Source organism: Colobus angolensis, unplaced genomic scaffold, assembly GCF_000951035.1.
Source record: "Colobus angolensis palliatus isolate OR3802 unplaced genomic scaffold, Cang.pa_1.0 Scaffold46, whole genome shotgun sequence".
NCBI lineage: Eukaryota > Metazoa > Chordata > Mammalia > Primates > Cercopithecidae > Colobus > Colobus angolensis.
This window is the reverse complement of record NW_012118043.1, coordinates 10,306,788-10,324,604: the sequence shown is the minus strand read 5'-3', so window position 1 is coordinate 10,324,604 and position 17,817 is coordinate 10,306,788. Positions and strand designations below refer to the sequence as shown.

The following is a 17,817-nucleotide window of genomic DNA, read 5'->3' as shown; positions in this document are numbered from 1 at the left end:
TAACATCAATGTATTACATATTTCAAAATAGCTAGGAGAGAGCTGGGCACGGTGGCTCATGCCTGTGATCCCAGCTCTCAGGAAGGCCAAGGCAGGTGGATCACTTGAGGACAGGAGTTCAAGACCAGCCTGGCCAACATGGCAAAACTTTGTCTCTACTAAAAATACAAAACTTAGCTAGGAATGGTGGCACAAGCCTGTAATCCCAGCTACTTGGGTGGCTGAAGCAAGAGAATCACTTGAACTAGGGAGGTGGAGGTTGCAGTGAGCTGAGATGGTGCTACTGCACTCCAGCCTAGGCAACAGAGTGAGACTCTGTCTCAAAACAAACAAATAAACAAAAGCTACGAAAGGACTTGAAATGGTACCAACACATAGAAATGATAAATACTCAAGGTAAGAGATACCCCAAATACCCTGACTTGTTCATTACGCATTCTATGCATGTAAAAATATTCACATGTACCCCATAAAAATGTAAACTACTGGCCGGGTGTGGTGGCTCACACCTGTAATTCCAGCACTTTGGGAGGTTGAGGTGGGTGGATCACAAGGTCAGGAGATCGAGATCATGGTGATACCCCGTCTCTCCTACAAAAATACAAAAAAAATTAGCTGGGCACAGTGGCAGGAGCCTGTAGTCCCAGCTACTTGGGAGGTTGAGGCAGGAGAATGGCGTGAACCCGGGAGGCGGAGCTTGCAGTGAGTGCAGATCATGCCACTGCACTCTAGCATGAGTGACAGAGCAAGACTCTGTCTCAAAAAAAAAAAAAAAATGTAAACTACTATGTATCTACACAAGCAAAAAGTTATACCTCTAATAAATAAAAAACCGAATTCCTACTATCTGGCTTTAGCTGAAAAATCTAATACATCTTAATAATTGACAAATATAAATGTGATTTATTTGAATCACTGTAAAATCCAATTTTGTACAAGTTTTAAAATGGAAAGATAAAGATTTTCCAATCATCAGCATGTAAGTATATCCTCAATATATAGTTTATCATGACTAATCCAGATGGTAATTTAATCCAATAGCCACTGACATAAATGTTATTGTTGGAATATACTTTGGCTTCACAAATATCTCATTTAAGCATCTTTCATAATGACTGGATGTCTCAGATAATGTAATAGAGAGGTCTGACTCAATCTAAAAAGATTATTTTAGATTAAGAGAGTATAATTGGCTCATTAAAAAAATACTAGTATAATTCTATAACTTACTGGATCAGCAGTAAGAAATTGATAGTAAAAATAGCCAGAAATGAATTATATGACCAGGGTTGTTCACATTGAAAGAATGTAACTGTTACTGAGTAATCTCTTCCCAGCCATTTCAGTATCATAAACTTCTGATTATATAAAACACAAAATAGGGTAGTAGTTAAGAGTATGGACTTAGGGCCAGGCACAGTGGCTCACCTGAGGCCAGGAGTTCAAGACCAGCCTGTCCAATATGGTGAAACCTCGTCTCTACTAAAACTACAAAAATTGGCCAGGTGTGGTGGTGTGCGCCTGTAGTCCCAGCTACTCAGGAAGCTAAGGCATGACACAATCACTTGAACTCGGGAGGCAGAAGTTACAGTGAACCAAGATCGCACCACTGCACTCCACCTGGGTGACAGAGCAAGACTCACTCTCCCCCACCAAAAAAAAAAGGTACAGCTGTAGGAGCTAGATTGTTTGGGTTCAACTCCTGGCTTGCCATTTAGTAGTTGTGTGACCTCAGGTAAGTTTCTTAACCCTTTTGTGCCCCAATTTTCTCATCTGTCATATAGGGATAACAATATTATAAACTACCTACCTCACAAAAATGTTGTGAGGATTAAGTATATGTAAAGCACTTAACAGTGCTTGCATCTATTAAGCATAATTAGTAGCTATTATTATTACTATTCAACATGTTTGCTCTTGTCCCCAACAGTCTGAACTGCAGGGTTCTGCCATTATATATTTCCTTTGTTACACTTTTGCATATTACAAATTCATTACAATTTCTGGAGTCACTGCAATTTTTTAATTATTGATTTGTCTTTTGGCACTTGTCATTTCTAATTCTATTTTCTTTCTTTAACATTCTGTTTACCTTTCTCATCTTGGAGCAGTTTCCACAGTGAAGTATGCAACACAAACGGAGTGGTGTATTGCAAGAAAATATTAGAACTTCTATTTCTATTTATTTTTATCTACAAAAAGAAATAAATTAATTGTTGCTAATATTTAATATACAGAATAAGCCTGGTATGCCCTCACTTGGTCCATATTTCAGATTGCTTTGTGTCACAAAACAAATTTAAAAGAGTAGCAAAAAAGAGTTCAATACTCAAAGGAGTTGACAGTAGAAATGGCATTCCTCACTGGTTTCTTAAGTTATTTTAAGTTACATATGACCAATTCAATGACTTTAAGCTTAACAGTGTCTTTTTTTTTTGAGGTGAAGTCTCACTCCATTGCCCAGGCTGTAGTGTGGTGGCGTGATCTTGGCTCACTGCAACCTCTGCCTCCTGGGTTCAAGCGATTCTCCTGCCTCAGCCTCCCCAGTAGCTAGGATTATAGGCGCGTACCACCATGCTAATTTTTGTATTTTTAGTAGAGATGGGGTTTCACCATGTTGGCCAGGCTGGTCTCAAACTCCTAATATCAAATGATCCACACACCTCAGACTCCCAAAGTGCTGGGATTATAGGTGTGAGCCACTGCACCTGGCCAATAGTATCTATTTTTAACTCCCAGTAAAATGGAAAGGCACCAAGCACAGATTTTTCAAGAAAAATGAAACAACAAAAACCTGAGTATGTAATCATAAGCAAATAAGAAATGTGGCGGCACAGTCACTTCTTGCATGAGTTCATCTAAGTCCACTATAAAAGTAAAGCCATGAAAATCTAATAAGAAAATGACCTTGAAAAGTTTAAATTATTAAGAAGACTATTAAAAACAAGGATATAGACCCATTACCAACATTAGAACAATGTCTAAATACTGAGTCTTGAGTAATTAGCCTGTGATATCTGAAAACCACTTTGTGATCATGTATTTTAATCATAATAGTATGAAAGTCTTCTTTAGCTGTCCGTTAAAGATTACTGACACAAATAATGATAGCGCAATACTATACACATTTAATTCTATCAATAAATATGCATATGCTGCAAAGTACACTTTAACACAATAAACAAACAAGGGTATATACTCAGTCTTCTGATTACCAAGGGTGGAAGGAAGAAATCTTTTCATATATTCATTATTTGTAAGATATTTAAGTTCAGAACTAAGGTGGTCTCAGATAATCACCACATACTCTTTTTTTTTTTTTTTTGAGAGACTCTCACTCTTTTGCCCAGGCTGGAATGCAGTGGTGTGATCTCAGCTCACTGCAACCTCCACCTCCCAGATTCAAGTGATTCTCCTGTGTCAGTCACTCCAGTAACTGAAATTACAGGCATATGCCACCACTCCTGGCAAATGTTTGTATTTTTAGTAGAGACGGGGTTTCAGCATGTTGACCTGGCTGTTCTTGAACTCCTGACCTCGGGTGGCCCACCCACCCTGGCCTCCCGAAGTACTGGGATTACAGGCGTGAGCCACCATGCGTGGCCACCACGTAGTTACTTCTAAGCATTCCTCTCATAAGTTAAAAACATTAGCCCTCTGAAAAGGAGTATAATGAAGAGAGAGGAGGCTTATCACAGGTTTTCACTATTAGGATGACAGTTTAAAAAATGTTTAGTGATGGGATATGCAATTGAAACAATTTAGAGACTTTAATTTGGGACTAGAGACAATTTGAGCTTTCCCCTATCATATCTGTAATATTTTCCTTTTCACAGTCTGTATACTATCTAACCCTTTTAATACTTATTAATAATGTTAATCCTTTGATTAGATAAATGCTGAAATGGATAAATTCAGAGAAATACATACAATTAGGAAAAGAGAAAAAATCTGCAAGATATCACGGCAGAGAGCACAATACACAAAAATCGCACAATTTATCAATGTAATGCAAAAGAACAAGCAAGAATTAAAGGCACTAAATGAATACACTAAATGTGTTGTGTTACAAAAATTTCCCTACATAAAAGTTATACTTAAAACATATGAAAACTATGCAATCTGACCTTGGAAACATACCAAAGACTTTACATATGAATGTGCAATTCCAAAAATGTGGGGAAGAAATATCAATTTGCTTTAGCTTTCTACAGCTAGCTCTATCAAGAACCAAGTGTATGTACTGACTGAATAGCCCACAGAATGCCCTGGGAATTAATTTATTTTTAAATTAGGTTGATATTACAATCACAAAGCACTGCTGGCTGTGTGCAGGTTTACAGGTATTTTAAAAAGATTATTAACAAACGTTATAATAATCTGTTTGTAATAAAGAATGGGAGCCAAAGTATACTTCTCAGGCAATAACTTACTTTTAGATCACTTTACTGAAAATCTAAACAGCTTCAAACTAGCTCATCTCACCTTTACCTTACTTTGCTGTAAATACAATGCATTAATTTCAATAAAATTTTAATGATTATTCCTTGAGAATGAGACATCGTTCTAGACCCTTGGAATCCAGTGGTTCTTGTTATCAGATCTTTTAGAATATTACAAAATACAATTTAACAAAACTAACCCCCTCAATTCCCAGAAAGCCAAATGACATATATAGTCTTCTGAAGAAAAAAACATAATAAACTTGTTAAAATAAGGTATATTTCACAATATACACGCATTTAAACCAAGTTTCTCAGGTGTATGCACAGTAACAAAAGGACTAATATCTTCCTCAAGTGACAGAAGATAAAATGGATAGCCTCAAATATCTAGTAAGTATTTTCACTTCAAATAAATACCTTCATATCATAATCAAACTGTGTTACTTTACTATCAAACAAAAAAACCTGAATGGTGCTTTTTAAAAAGTCGTCTTTGATTTTGAAGTTTTTGATTTTGATTTGAGAAGTTGATCTTCTCAAATATTGCGAGAAAATATGTTTAGGTATATGAAATGCCTTTTCAGTCATTTCACTTGCAATGTAACTCATTCTTAGTTTTCTTAATAGTTTACTATTCCTTCAATATACCATAATAGTTAACAATATTTACAGGAGTATTTTTTTAAGTATATATTTGGCCGAGCGTGGTGGCTCATGTCTGTAATCCCAGCACTTTGGGAGGCTGAGGTGGTTGGATCACCTGAGGTCAGGAGTTTGAGATCAGCCTGGATAACATGGAGAAATCCTGTCTCTACTAATAATACAAAAATTAGCTGGGCGTGGTGGCACAGGCCTGTAATCCCAGCTACTTGGGAGGCTGAGGCATGAGAATTGCTTGAACCGGGGAGGTAGAGGTTGGAGTAAGCTGAGACAATGCCACAGAGCTCCAGGCTGGGCAACAGAGTGTAACTGTGTCCCCCCGAAAAAAAGGTATATATTTATTTTCCTGAATTTCTCAACTTCTAGTTATTTAATAATCCTAAAACAATAGTCATGCTTTCTTGTTATATGTGCATTTTCACAGTGTCTTTATTTCTGTTTTTATCTCATTCTATTTTGATACGTTAAGAATTTTACTAAGTTAATTCTTGGCTTTCTTTTAACTTTCTTTAAACCAGTAGTTCCCAAGCTTTGGTATACATTAGAATCACCCGATGAACTTTCAAAAAACCCAATACCCGGGTCACACACTGTTTGTCTTAACGTGCGTGTTTGTATTACTTTTTCCAAGTTAAAATTAATAATAATAAAACCCCAAGCCCACTCCCTGTCAAAGAGTAGACCTAGAAAACAACCAATATTTTAGTGCTGAAAGTCAAGAAAGAGAAACACATACCAAAAATAGAAATGTTATTTAAATCAAAACGCAGATTGTTAAAACTGGAATTAATGGTAGCCTAATACATAATATAAATTCATTTCACCATAAATACAATACAGAAATAAAACTGTGGAAATGTTTCAGCATTTACAATCAGTGTAAAACTGCTCAAGAGAATATTTCTATGAAAATGGTAAAGGTGATTAATTTGTCAAGCTAAGCAAAGAAAACATGTATTCTAAATGAAAAGAATACTTTCAAGTAGAGTGTCCCAAATAGAAGCTTAACATTCATTCTCTCTCTCACACACACACACACACACACACACACACACACACCAGGGGTTTGGGAGAAGTTCCATGTAAAATAATTTTGGGAAATTCTGGGTTAAATGAAGGCAAGCAGGGCTTTTCTTAATTAGGATGTCTTGGAATCTTAAATAACATAACGTGATTTTATAATCTGTGAGACAGGTATAATATGTGGTCCTGCTTAGAATTCACTGACCTCCAAACCATTTTCCCTTTAAAGTGTTTAATGCAATTAGCATTCCACAAACAGAAAACTGTTGGAGATGCATTTATAAATTTGGGAATTTGAGATGGTCTTCAAAATAAATGTCAAGAATCTACTTCTACCTCATACCACTAATTTTCTTATCCTGCCAGTAATTATTCAATACTCCACACAACATAATCAAACCTCGAAAGATCATTAATTTTGGAATTAGTACCATAGATTATCATATATAATTAAAAAACAGATCTTCAGTTACACTAAACATCAAATCAAAACAAAACCTGAGATAATCAACATGTTCATCATGTGAAAGTATTAAGTAAGCAATTTGTACAAATACTGGAATGCTATACCTCATCAAATTCTTCAGTCATTTTTCTGATGATTTCTGCATTCTGCATATTTCGAAACATCTCTATTCTCACAGTACCTGTGGAACGACAGATTTTATAGTTAATCTTTCAGATCAACTTCCACTCTCTCAAGCATTAACAAGTTATCTGTGAGAATCCCAAAAGAATAACCTTCCAACATATACTTTATATTAAAACATAAAACGTTGTTTGATCAGGCTCTTCTGACAGGACAATACTCCTAAGAAGGAAAAGGAAGAATTTTGAAATTGCCATTTTTAACCATAATTAGACATAACATCAGAAAGCTACCATAATTTAAATTATGTTAAATTGTTGATAAAAATATATAATTTGGTACAATCTCTACAGTATGCAGTTGGGTAAATGTCTGCCAAAACTACAAATTTACACACTCTTTGATCCACGGATTGTACTTGTAGCAAAACATCCACAGACTAAAACATGTGCAAAGTAATGACTGTAAAAGGTTATCCCTGAAGCACTGTTTGTAATAAAGAAAAAAAAAAAGGAAAGAAAGCCTATATGCTCATAAAGATCAGATGAAATACATAAAAAGGTGATATTAATGACAATGGTGGTGGCAGCTAACATTTGGGTACTTACTATCTCCCGGGCACTTGATGTTTATACATTTAATCTTTACAACAGCCCTATGAAGAATGTACTATTATTTCTGAGACAAGAGGCATCTAGAGGTTTAGCAACTTGCAAAAAAAAGTTTCCCAGTATCAGACCCATGGTTTACATGCAGGCAGACTGTCTACTATGATAACCACTATTTTTTATTGGCTCTCAAAGTCAATGGAATCTATCAAAACTATAGACGGAGCTTTCAAAAAAATAAGCTATCTATGACTGATATAGAAAGATCTATAGGATGTATTCAAACACAAAAAAGAATGGATATTGAAATATATTTGATTGAACACATTAAAATATTTCTAGAAAGATACTCTAGTAAAACTGGTTGCCTCCAAGAAAGAGAAATGGGCAGTTGAGGTTTAGAAAAACAAAGGAGACTACATTCATGCTTTTTGCACTTTAAAAATTTAAACTACATAAGTATATTACTCAAACAAAATTATGAGTAAATACATTTCAAATAAAAAAATGAAATGTAAAAAAACTAAACTGAAAGACACTGCTCTTAAACACTATCAGCATTTGTATAATCCTTATCGATATGCACTCAGTAGAAGGCAAGAATAAGAATCCTCAACACAAGTTTGCCAGAAATACTGTGTTTTTGTTATCTGCTATCACAGGGCACAAAAGATGGAACATAAGGGTGGAAAACACATTCTTGTATAAATATCTATATAGACAACAATAAAAACAGACTGTAATTGTAGTTGCAGTGATTAAAAAATACATCAGAAGCTTCAGAAAATAAGTCATCCTAGAGTGGCTCAACGTCTTTAGAATAAGACATAGTAGGGTTTTCAGCTCCACCAGTTACCAGATATGGGACACTAGAAAAGTCACTTAATCTCTATGAAACTAGGATTTCTAATCTTTTAAATGGTGAGAATATCATTGCAGAGCAGAGAAGTTTTCTTCAATGTTCTAACTGCTATTGCCTGGAACATTACTTAGCACATGGGAAACATTCAAACAAATAAATAAGGATGATAAGAGAATTAAATGAGGTAACAAATTTAAAGTATTTGGCATTGCGCCTGTAGCATAAAAGATACTCAGTATTAGACTCTCCTACTTGGGCATTAATTTTTTTTGATACATTATCGTGCCCATTTTGGAAGCAAGCTAAAAGCTCCAGTTCATAACTTGAGTTCTACAGGAAGTCAGATTCCTACGCATGCACAGATTCAAATACTGTTTGAAGAGACGAGCTACCTCTTTTATCCCAAAAGCAGGGAAAGACATTCCAGTGGTTTTCCCATCACCCAAACCTATAGCCTCCACCTCCAGAGTAGACATATCAGGTCCAACAGCACTAAACACCCCATTCGAAATGCCTAGTACCTATTCATGGGGGTAAGTTAAGACAATGAAGAGGTAAATTGTCAGAAAAGTCAAGAAGGACCCAGCAAACTTTCTTATCCTCATATTTATGAACCACAGTTTAGAGAAATGTCTCAACCCTGTTCCTCCTCAGTCATTTTCAACTCTCCTCCTTCTCTATTCTGTGAGGTCAGCCAGGGCAGAAACTCCAAGCCTTCTATGCATCCCTTCTAGGTACACAAGTACACAGAAGATTGAAAGTAGACAGAACTCTACTCAGCAGCAAAACAATTTATCCAAATATAACAAAAGGCTCTTTTAAGTTTATATTAATGGCTTTTGGCCACGCATGGTGGCTCACACCTATAATCCCAGCACTTTGGGAGGTTGAGGTGGGCAGATTGCTTAAGATCAGGAGTTTGAGACCAGCCTGGGCAACACACGGCAAGACACCATCTCTACTAAAAATACAAAAAAATAGCCAGGTATGGGTGGCACATGCCTGTAATCCCAGCTACTCAGGAGGCTGAGGCACAAGAATCTCTGGAACCTGGGAGGCTGAGGTTGCAGTGAGTTAAGATTGTGCCACTCTACTCCAGCTTGGATGACAGAGCAAGACTCCCCACAGACACCCAAAAAAAGTTGATAGCTTTTACGACACACCATTCTTGCTTACCCCAAATTACTGAAGTCTAAGTGTGGCTGAAATACACTAACACTGTCTAACACACTTAGCAAAAGAGCCTTCCAAATAGTAGATGCTTTCAAAGTAATTGCTCCATGTATAAATCATTTTAAAGCTTTTCTTTTACAGAGTGGATTATAGACTCTAAATAAATAAATGTAATCTAGTTATGTACTAGAGATAATCTAAGCAAATGACAGGATCGTTTTTATTGTTGTCTCACCTTTTCTTTTTTTCGAGACAGTGTCTCGCTCTGCTGTCCAAGCTGGAGTGCAATGGTTCGATGCTTAGCTCACTGCAACCTCCGCCTCCCAGGTTCAAGCGATTCTCCTGCCTCAGCCTCCTGAGTAGCTGGGATTACAGGCACGCATAACCATGTGTAATTATTCTCTACTAAAAACACAATAAATTTTGTATTTTTAGTAGAGACAGGGTTTCACCATGTTGGCCAGGCTGGTCTCAAACTCCTGACCTCATGATCCACCCACCTTGGCCTCCCAAACTGCTGGGATTACAGGCATGAGCCACCGTGCTTGGCCATTTTTTGTTTCATTTTTACATAACCTAGTCTGATAAACAGCAAACTGTAAATCAAGATTAGATATAAATATGGGTGGATTGGTAGAAAAAATCTGAGTCAGGCAAGAAATGTTGAGCTTACTAAAACTGAGAAGGATTCACTAAATAAATATCAGCATACCAGAAATGTAGAAATTAACAGCTACCTAGTAATGCAGTGACTACATTTAAGAGTCTTTTTCAAGATTTGAGGAGGGGGTCTGGGGGAAAGGCAAAGAAAGAGACACTTTGATATCTTTTAAGCTTAGTCATAAATATCTTGGGATGCATGGGATCTGTCTAGATAGTATGTGCAAAAATGAAAAAAAACCACAAATTATGAATAAAGATACATTTTTGATACTTATAAATTTTTTAGAATGCCTTGAAAACAAATTGCTGTGATTACATCTCCAATGATGAGTCTGTCTCTAGATGGCAGCCTTCACTTTATAACAGTCCTTGTGGCGGGGGAGGGGGGGAAACTAATGTATTTTTTCCTTTCTAAATACAAAAGATAAGTAAAATATTAAAGTAAATGTTTTAAAAAATCACGTATTGGCACATAACATGTGAATACCGATTATCTAATCTTTCAAGACTGCACAGGATGCAGTCCATCTACACCAAGAACAGAAACTTTACCAAATATTAGAATATCAAATTGTAGAGCTTGTTTGAGCCATGCTAGTATAGCCCAGGACCAAAAGTAAGCACTATCCTAGAGCTATAGAACTGTTCAAAGATGTCCAAAGTATATTCACCGTATCTTCAAGAACTATTAAAGTAAGTTCATCTTCAATGCTAACATTGTTCACGTAAGACTTAGAAGAAATGACTGTAAGAAAAATAATGTGTCTGTCACCTCAGTTCTATTATTATTATTAATAAGATTCAAGATAGGCAGGGTTTCTTGACCTGTGGCACATGGATTCCAAAGTACCTATGAGCCATTTTAAAACATATGAAAATTCGTGCTATGTATTTTTGTAGAGAAAGTCCCAAAATATTCAGGATATTACTAAAGAAAATTGAGAACTCAGGCAAAAATTATGCATTAGAGACAAGAGGTCAACCAAAAAATTTTAGTCATAGGTAACTAAAGGGAGAAATAAAATGATAACAATAAAAAATAACTCTAGAGAAGATTGTTACCTTTCATAGTATGGTATGGAAAAGCAAGGAGTAGAAAATGGGGAGTAGAAAAGGCTGAACTCTTCTCCTTTCTAATTAATGAGGCCATGAGTGAAATAATCTGATATAGGGAGAGCCAGATTTCATTTCTAAGTTCAGGCAGAAAAGCAGAGAAGCTGCCCACATGGTTATACAAATCCATGAAGTACAGAGTAAAAAGTTTTACCAAGTATCTTGTTTATAGATGACATTGTATAATTGGCTCCAGTTACACAATTTCAGATTTAAATATGTGAGACTATTAAGATTCTTAGGCAGTTTCTTATCAGATTGCATATAAACGACCAAGTCCTGTTTCTTCAACCTGTGCTTCAAAGCTATGTCACTAGGGGTCCCAAATAATCTCAAGTATACTTTGAAGTCTCTCACAACTTTTTTCAGGTGCTACTAAGACTTTCTTAACTCATCTTTTGCCTAGAATACCTATTTTTCATTTTATGAAACTTTTATGTATGTGATTAATGAGGAAAATAACTGGTCAGGTTTAGTACTTTAGTTTCAAAATTTCAAGGAATTTTTCTTAACTGAACTCCTACAGCATTTAAAAAATACATGCTTTCTATTTTAGAATTAGTTTTAGACTAACAGAAAAGGTACAAAGATAGTATAGAGATCCCATACACATCAGATCCAGTATCCTTTACTGTCAATACCTAACATTAGTATAGTACAACAGTCACAACTAATATGCCAATATTGATAAAATTTATAACTAAAGCCCATACTTTATTTAGATTTCCTTAGTTTTACCTAGTGTCATTTTTCTGTTCCAGAATACCACCAAAGGTGGTAGTTGTCATGTCTTCTTAGACTCCTCTACACTGTGACACTTTCTCAGACTGTTTATCTGTAGAATGAATCCATTTTGCATTACTGACACTTGATACACATTATTAGGAATTTCCCACTTCCTGCTTCCCCCTGCCCGTGGCAATCACCCTTCTGCTCTCTCCTTCCATGAGTTACATACCTCATGTAAGTGTAATGAAGCAGTTACTTGACTGATTTCTGTGTCTTTCTGTGGCTGGCTTATTTCACTTAGCATAATGACCTCCAGACTCATCCACGGTTGTTGCATATTGCAAAATTTTCTTACTTTTTAAGGTTCAATAATATTCTATTGTATGTATATACTACATTTTATTTATCCATTCATCCATCCACAGACACTTTTTGGTGTTATTCCCATGAATTCATTGCCAAGACCAATGTCATGAAGCTCTCTCTTCCCTATGTTTTCTTCTAAGAGTTTGTAAGTTTCAGGTCTTAACATTTAATTATTTAATCCATTTTGAGTTGATTTTTGTGTTAAGGTGTAAGGTAAGGGGTCCAAACCAATTTCATTCTTTTGCATGTGGATATCCAGTTTTCCCAAACACCATTTGTTGAAAAGACTATCCTTTCCCTACTGCATATTCTTGACACCCTTGTCAAAGGTTAAGTTGCCCATACGTACATGAATTATTTCTGGGCTCTCTATTATGTTACATGAGTTGCTATGTCTACCTTCATACTAGTGCCAAACTGTTTTGTTTTTGTTTTTGGAAACAGGGTCTCACTCTGTCACCCAGGCTGGAGTGCAATGGTATCATCATGGCTCACTGCAACCTTCACCTCCCCAGCTCAGGTGGTCCTCCCACCTCACCTCCCAAGTAGCTGGAACTACAAGCATGCCCCAGCACTAATTTTTTTCTATTTTTAGTAGAGATAGGATTTCACCATGTTGCCCAGGCTAGTCTCAAACTCATGGGCTCAAGTTATCTGCCTGCCTCAGCCTCCGCAAGTGCTGGGATTACGGATGTGAGCCACTGAATCCAGCTGATGTTTTAACTACTGTACTTTTGTATCATATTTTGAAGTTTGGAAGTGTGGTGCTTACAGTTTTGTTCTTTCTTCTTCAGACTGTTTAGGGTACTAAGGGTTCTGTGATTCCACATGAATTTTAGAATTTTTCTATTTCTGCAAAAAATCCCATTGGAATTTTGACAGAAATTTCACTGAGTTGGTAAGATCAGTTTAGGCAGTACGGACACTTTAGCAATATTAAGTCTTCCAATCCATGAACACAAAATGTCTTTCCATTTGTTTCTGTCTCCTTTAACTTCTTTCATCAATGTTTTGTTGTTTTCACAGAGTCTTTTACCTGCTAATATGGTTTGCGTCTGTGTCCCCACTCAAATCTCACGTCAAATAATCTCCAGTGTTGGAGGTGGGGCCTGGCGGGAGGTGATTGGATCATGGGGATGGATTTCCCTTTTGGTCCTGTTTTCATGAGAGTGAGTGAATTATCATGAGATCTGGTTGTTTAAAAGTGTATATAGTACCTCTTCTCCCTCTCTTCCTCCTGCTCTGGCCATGTGAAGACATGCCAGCTTTCCCTTCTAATTCTGCCATGCTTGTACATTTCCCTGAGGCCTTCCTAGCATGCTTCCTCTACAGCCTGCAAAATTGTAAGCATTAAACCTCTTTACTTTATAAATTACTTGGTCTCAGATATTTCTTTACAGCAGTGAGAACAGACTAATACACCTCTTTAGTTAAGTTTATTCCAAAGTATTTTATTCTTTCTTATGTTATTGTAAATTGGAATGTTTCCCTAATTTTCCTTCAGAAAGTTCAGTGTTAATGTATAGAAATGCAACTAAATTTATATGTTGATGTTGCATCCTGTTACTTTGCTGAATTGATTGATGAATTCTAACATTTTTGTGGAATAATTACAGTTTTCCTTTTTTTTTTTTTTTCCGTGAGACAGAGCTTCACACTCGTCACCCAGGCTGGAGTGCAATGGTATGATCTCGGCTCACTCCAACCTCCGCCTCCCAGGTTCAAACGATTCTCCTGCCTCAGCCTCCTGAGTAGCTGAGATTACAGGCACCTGCCACCATTCTGGTTGATTTTTTGTAGAGATGGGGCTTAACCATGTTGGCCAGGCTGGTCTTGAACTCCTGACCTCAGGTGATCTGCCTGCCTCGGACTCCCAAAGTGCTGAGATTACAGGCGTGAGCCACCACGCCCGGCCTGGTTTTCTATATATAAGATTATGTCATCTGTTAACAGAAACAATTTCACTTATTCCGTTTTTTGGTTTTTTGCTTGCCTAATACCACTGGGCATGCGCAGAATTTCTGATAATACACAGAATATCTAAGTGGTGAGAGTGGACATCCTCACCTTGTTTCTGATCTTACAGAAAAAGCTTTTAGATTTTCACCATAGAATATGTTAGCAATACACTTTGTATATATGGCTATTACTATGTTCTATTTTCCTCTATTCCTAGTTTGGTGAGATTTTTCTTTTAACATTAACAGGGTGCTGGTTTTATAAAACTCTTTCTCTGGTATCTACTAAGATGACCAAGTGATTATTATCCTTCATTCTGTTAATGTGGCATACCATATTAATTGATTTTCATTTGGTGAACGTTTTAATATGCTGTTAAATTTGGTTGCTAGTCTTTTGTTTAGGATTTTTTGCATATATACTCATCAGAAATCTATACTGGCCCTTTTCTTTTTGTGGTATCTTTTTTGGGATATCTTTGCCTGACTTTGGTATAAGAGTAATGCTGCCCACATAAAATGAGTTTACAAGTGTTCCATCCTCATCAATTCTTTGGAAGAGACTGAGAAGAACTGGCATTAATTCTTTAAATGTTTGGCAAAAGTCACCAGTCTGAAGCCAAATTATCCTGGGACTTTTCTATGCTCTCTCAATCTGATTATAGGTCTGTTCAGCTTTTTTTTTAAATTTTTTTAATTTTTTTTGAAACAGAGTCTCGGTCTGTCGCCCAGGTTGGAGTGCAGTGGCACAATCTCGCTCACTGCAAGCTCCGCCTCCCGGGTTCACGCCATTCTCCTGCCTCAGCCTCCTGAGTAGCTGGGACTGCAGGCACCTGCCACCACGCCCGGCTAATTCTTTGTATTTTTAGTAGAGACGGGGTTTCACCCTGTTAGCCAGGATGGTCTCGATCTCCTGACCTCACGATCCACCCACCTTGGCCTCCCAAAGGACTGGGATTACAATGCGAGTCACCGCACCCAGCCCAGCTTTTCTTTTTCTCTATGACTTACCCAGACTCCAAGTCTTGATAGGTTGTATGTTTCTACAAATTTAGTCATTTATTTTAGATTATCCAATTTATTGGTGTAGAGTTGTTCCTTGTAGTCTCTTTTTTTTATTTTTTTTAATTACAAACTGTTTAATTGTTTCTTATCCCAATAACTTTACAAATATAGAACCACACGCCAGTCTGGGGGTGCTGTGCAGTGAGTCACTACAAACTCGCTCAGGCACAGCTTAATGCCGCTGAGATCCATCTAGGAGCAGTCCCAGCGGTGGCCTCAGCCGTGTGAAGAAGAGGGCTTTGGAGGAAGGCTGCCAGAGACGGGGTTTCACTGTGTTAGCCAGGATGGTCTCGATCTCCTGACCTCGTGATCCACCCGTCTCGGCCTCCCAAAGTGCTGGGATTACAGGCTTGAGCCACCGCACCCGGCCTCCTTGTAGTCTCTTATGATGTTTATTATTTCTGGGGCATCATCTGTAAAGTCTCCACTTCCATTTCTAAATTTCAAACTGTACTTGTTTTTGATGACCACAAAGGTTTTAAGAAGCAGTGGTCAAGTATTTTATATAATGTCTTTCAATTTGTCTGATTCTTTTCTTATGGTTAGACAGGGTTTATGGATTTTTGGAGGGACGCTCAATAGAGAAATTGCCATCCTCATCATATAAAATCAAGTCACTATCAATATGACTAAACACTACTGATTATTAACCATAACATCTACATGCAATAGTGTTTGTCAGTTTCTCCTTGGTAAATTACACTTCTCCACCTCTTTCCACATTGTACTCCTTAGAAGTCACTATGTACAGCCCACACTTAATGGGTAAGAAGTTATGTTTCATTTCCTTTAAGATGATTTAGGTATCTACATAAACTTTTTTGAACTCCTTTTTTTATTTTTATTTTTTTGAGAGAGAGAGCAAGGAAGAGCGAGAGAGCGTGCTCTGTTCCCCAGGATGGAGTGCAGTGGCATAATCCTGGCTCACTGTAGCCTTGACCTCCCAGAATCAAGCAATCCTCCTACCTGAACCTCTCCCACCTCCCACCTCTGTAAGCTAGGATTATAGGAAGGCATCACCACATCTGGCTAATTTTGTTTGTCTTTGGCAGGGGGAAGAGGGGAGAGAGAGAGGGTTTCTCTGTGTTGCCCAGGCTAGTCTTGAACTCCTCAACTGAAGCAATGCCCCCACCTCAGGCTCCCACAGTGCTAGAATTACAGTCATGAGCCAGCATGCCCTGCCTCTTTCGAATTTCTGAATAGTTCATGTGTCTATTCTCAGCAATATATTTTTTTTGAGACAGCATTTTGCTCTGTTGCCCGGGCTGAAGTGCAGTGGCAAAATCATGGCTAAGTGCAGTGGCAAAATCATGGCTCACTGCAGCCTCAACCTCTTGGCCTCCTCCCACCCAGCCTGCCAAGCAGCTGGGAATACAGGTGCACACCTGGCTAATTTTTCTATTTTTTGTAGAGACAGTGTCTCACTATGTTGCCCAGGGTAGTCTTAAACTCCTGGGCTCAACTGATCCTCCTGCCTTGGCCTCCCAGAGTGTTGGGATTATAGACGTGAGCCACTGTGCCTGGCCTATTTGAGAGAGAGACACACACACAGAGAGGCTGAAACTGAAAAATATTAAGGCAAAATACTTAATATTCCAATCTCTTATTTTATAATTCTTATCCTGTTCTCTGCATACCCACCAGGTTTTCTGTAAGTATAAACCCATCAGGATTACTTGTGGTTTTTTTGTACACTCTACCTAAAACAGTACCTGCACATGTCAGCCTACATTTGAGAGCGTTTTCAAAACCATGACAATAATAAGCAATTGAAACCTTCAAGTAGGTCCAAGAAAATCAAAACCTATGAAAGCAGAAATTACATTACAACAATATACAAAGTAAATATGCAAATTATGCCAAAAGCATCAAAGTTTCAAAATTATTCATTTCCACAAAAAATTTTTTTGAAAAATTTCAGCGTTACAAGTTACATTAACACACACATTCATGTATCATCCGGGGGAGAAATCACTTTACATTTATATAAACAAGTTCAGTTTATGATAATGATATTATAAACAATATTATTTATACAAATCCTTTCCCTGAAATGGTAAATAAAATATAAACAGCATTTTGAAAGCATCTGAAGCCATATGAAGCAGGAAGATAATAGGAGGAAAATAAATAAAAGCAGAAATTCAACATATAGAAGCAAGGCTGAAATCACCTTTTCTATGATGACCCTTGCTAAGCCTGTTTGCTTCAGTTGGGCGATCTGAGGTAGAGGGTCTAGAAGACATAACTCTATAAAGTGCGGCTTCAAAGGATTACATCTTCAGGTTAAGGCTAACCCAGGGGTCAATTTATCACCTCATACTCTGGGGGAAATAAAGTTTTTCTGGTACTGCAAAGTGGGAGATAAATGTATCTAAGAAGTTATAATCAAAAACTGGTGTTCTCACAAATAACTGAAAGAAAATCTCAAATGTTCTATTCAATTACAAACGGTCCTAGATTGGTAGCGCCCCTGGACACCTGTAAAGCAAATGCTAAATCCTCTCTTAGAGAAATGTAACTTAATCCTATGATTCAAATAAATTTGAGAGGAAATAAGGAG

The 17,817-nt window shown here is 37.2% G+C and overlaps 1 protein-coding gene across 2 annotated transcripts in view; it reads right to left on the bottom strand.

Annotated features, from left to right (window-relative positions):
• STAG1 (stromal antigen 1) overlaps positions 1 to 17,817 on the bottom strand; it is a 301,019-nt gene that overhangs the window by 200,761 nt on the left and 82,441 nt on the right. For both annotated transcript variants that reach the window (XM_011958167.1, XM_011958168.1), the window contains exon 5: positions 6,699 to 6,775. In XM_011958167.1, the coding sequence (XP_011813557.1) occupies positions 6,699 to 6,775 (77 nt within the window). The remainder of the gene's footprint in view (positions 1 to 6,698; positions 6,776 to 17,817) is intronic.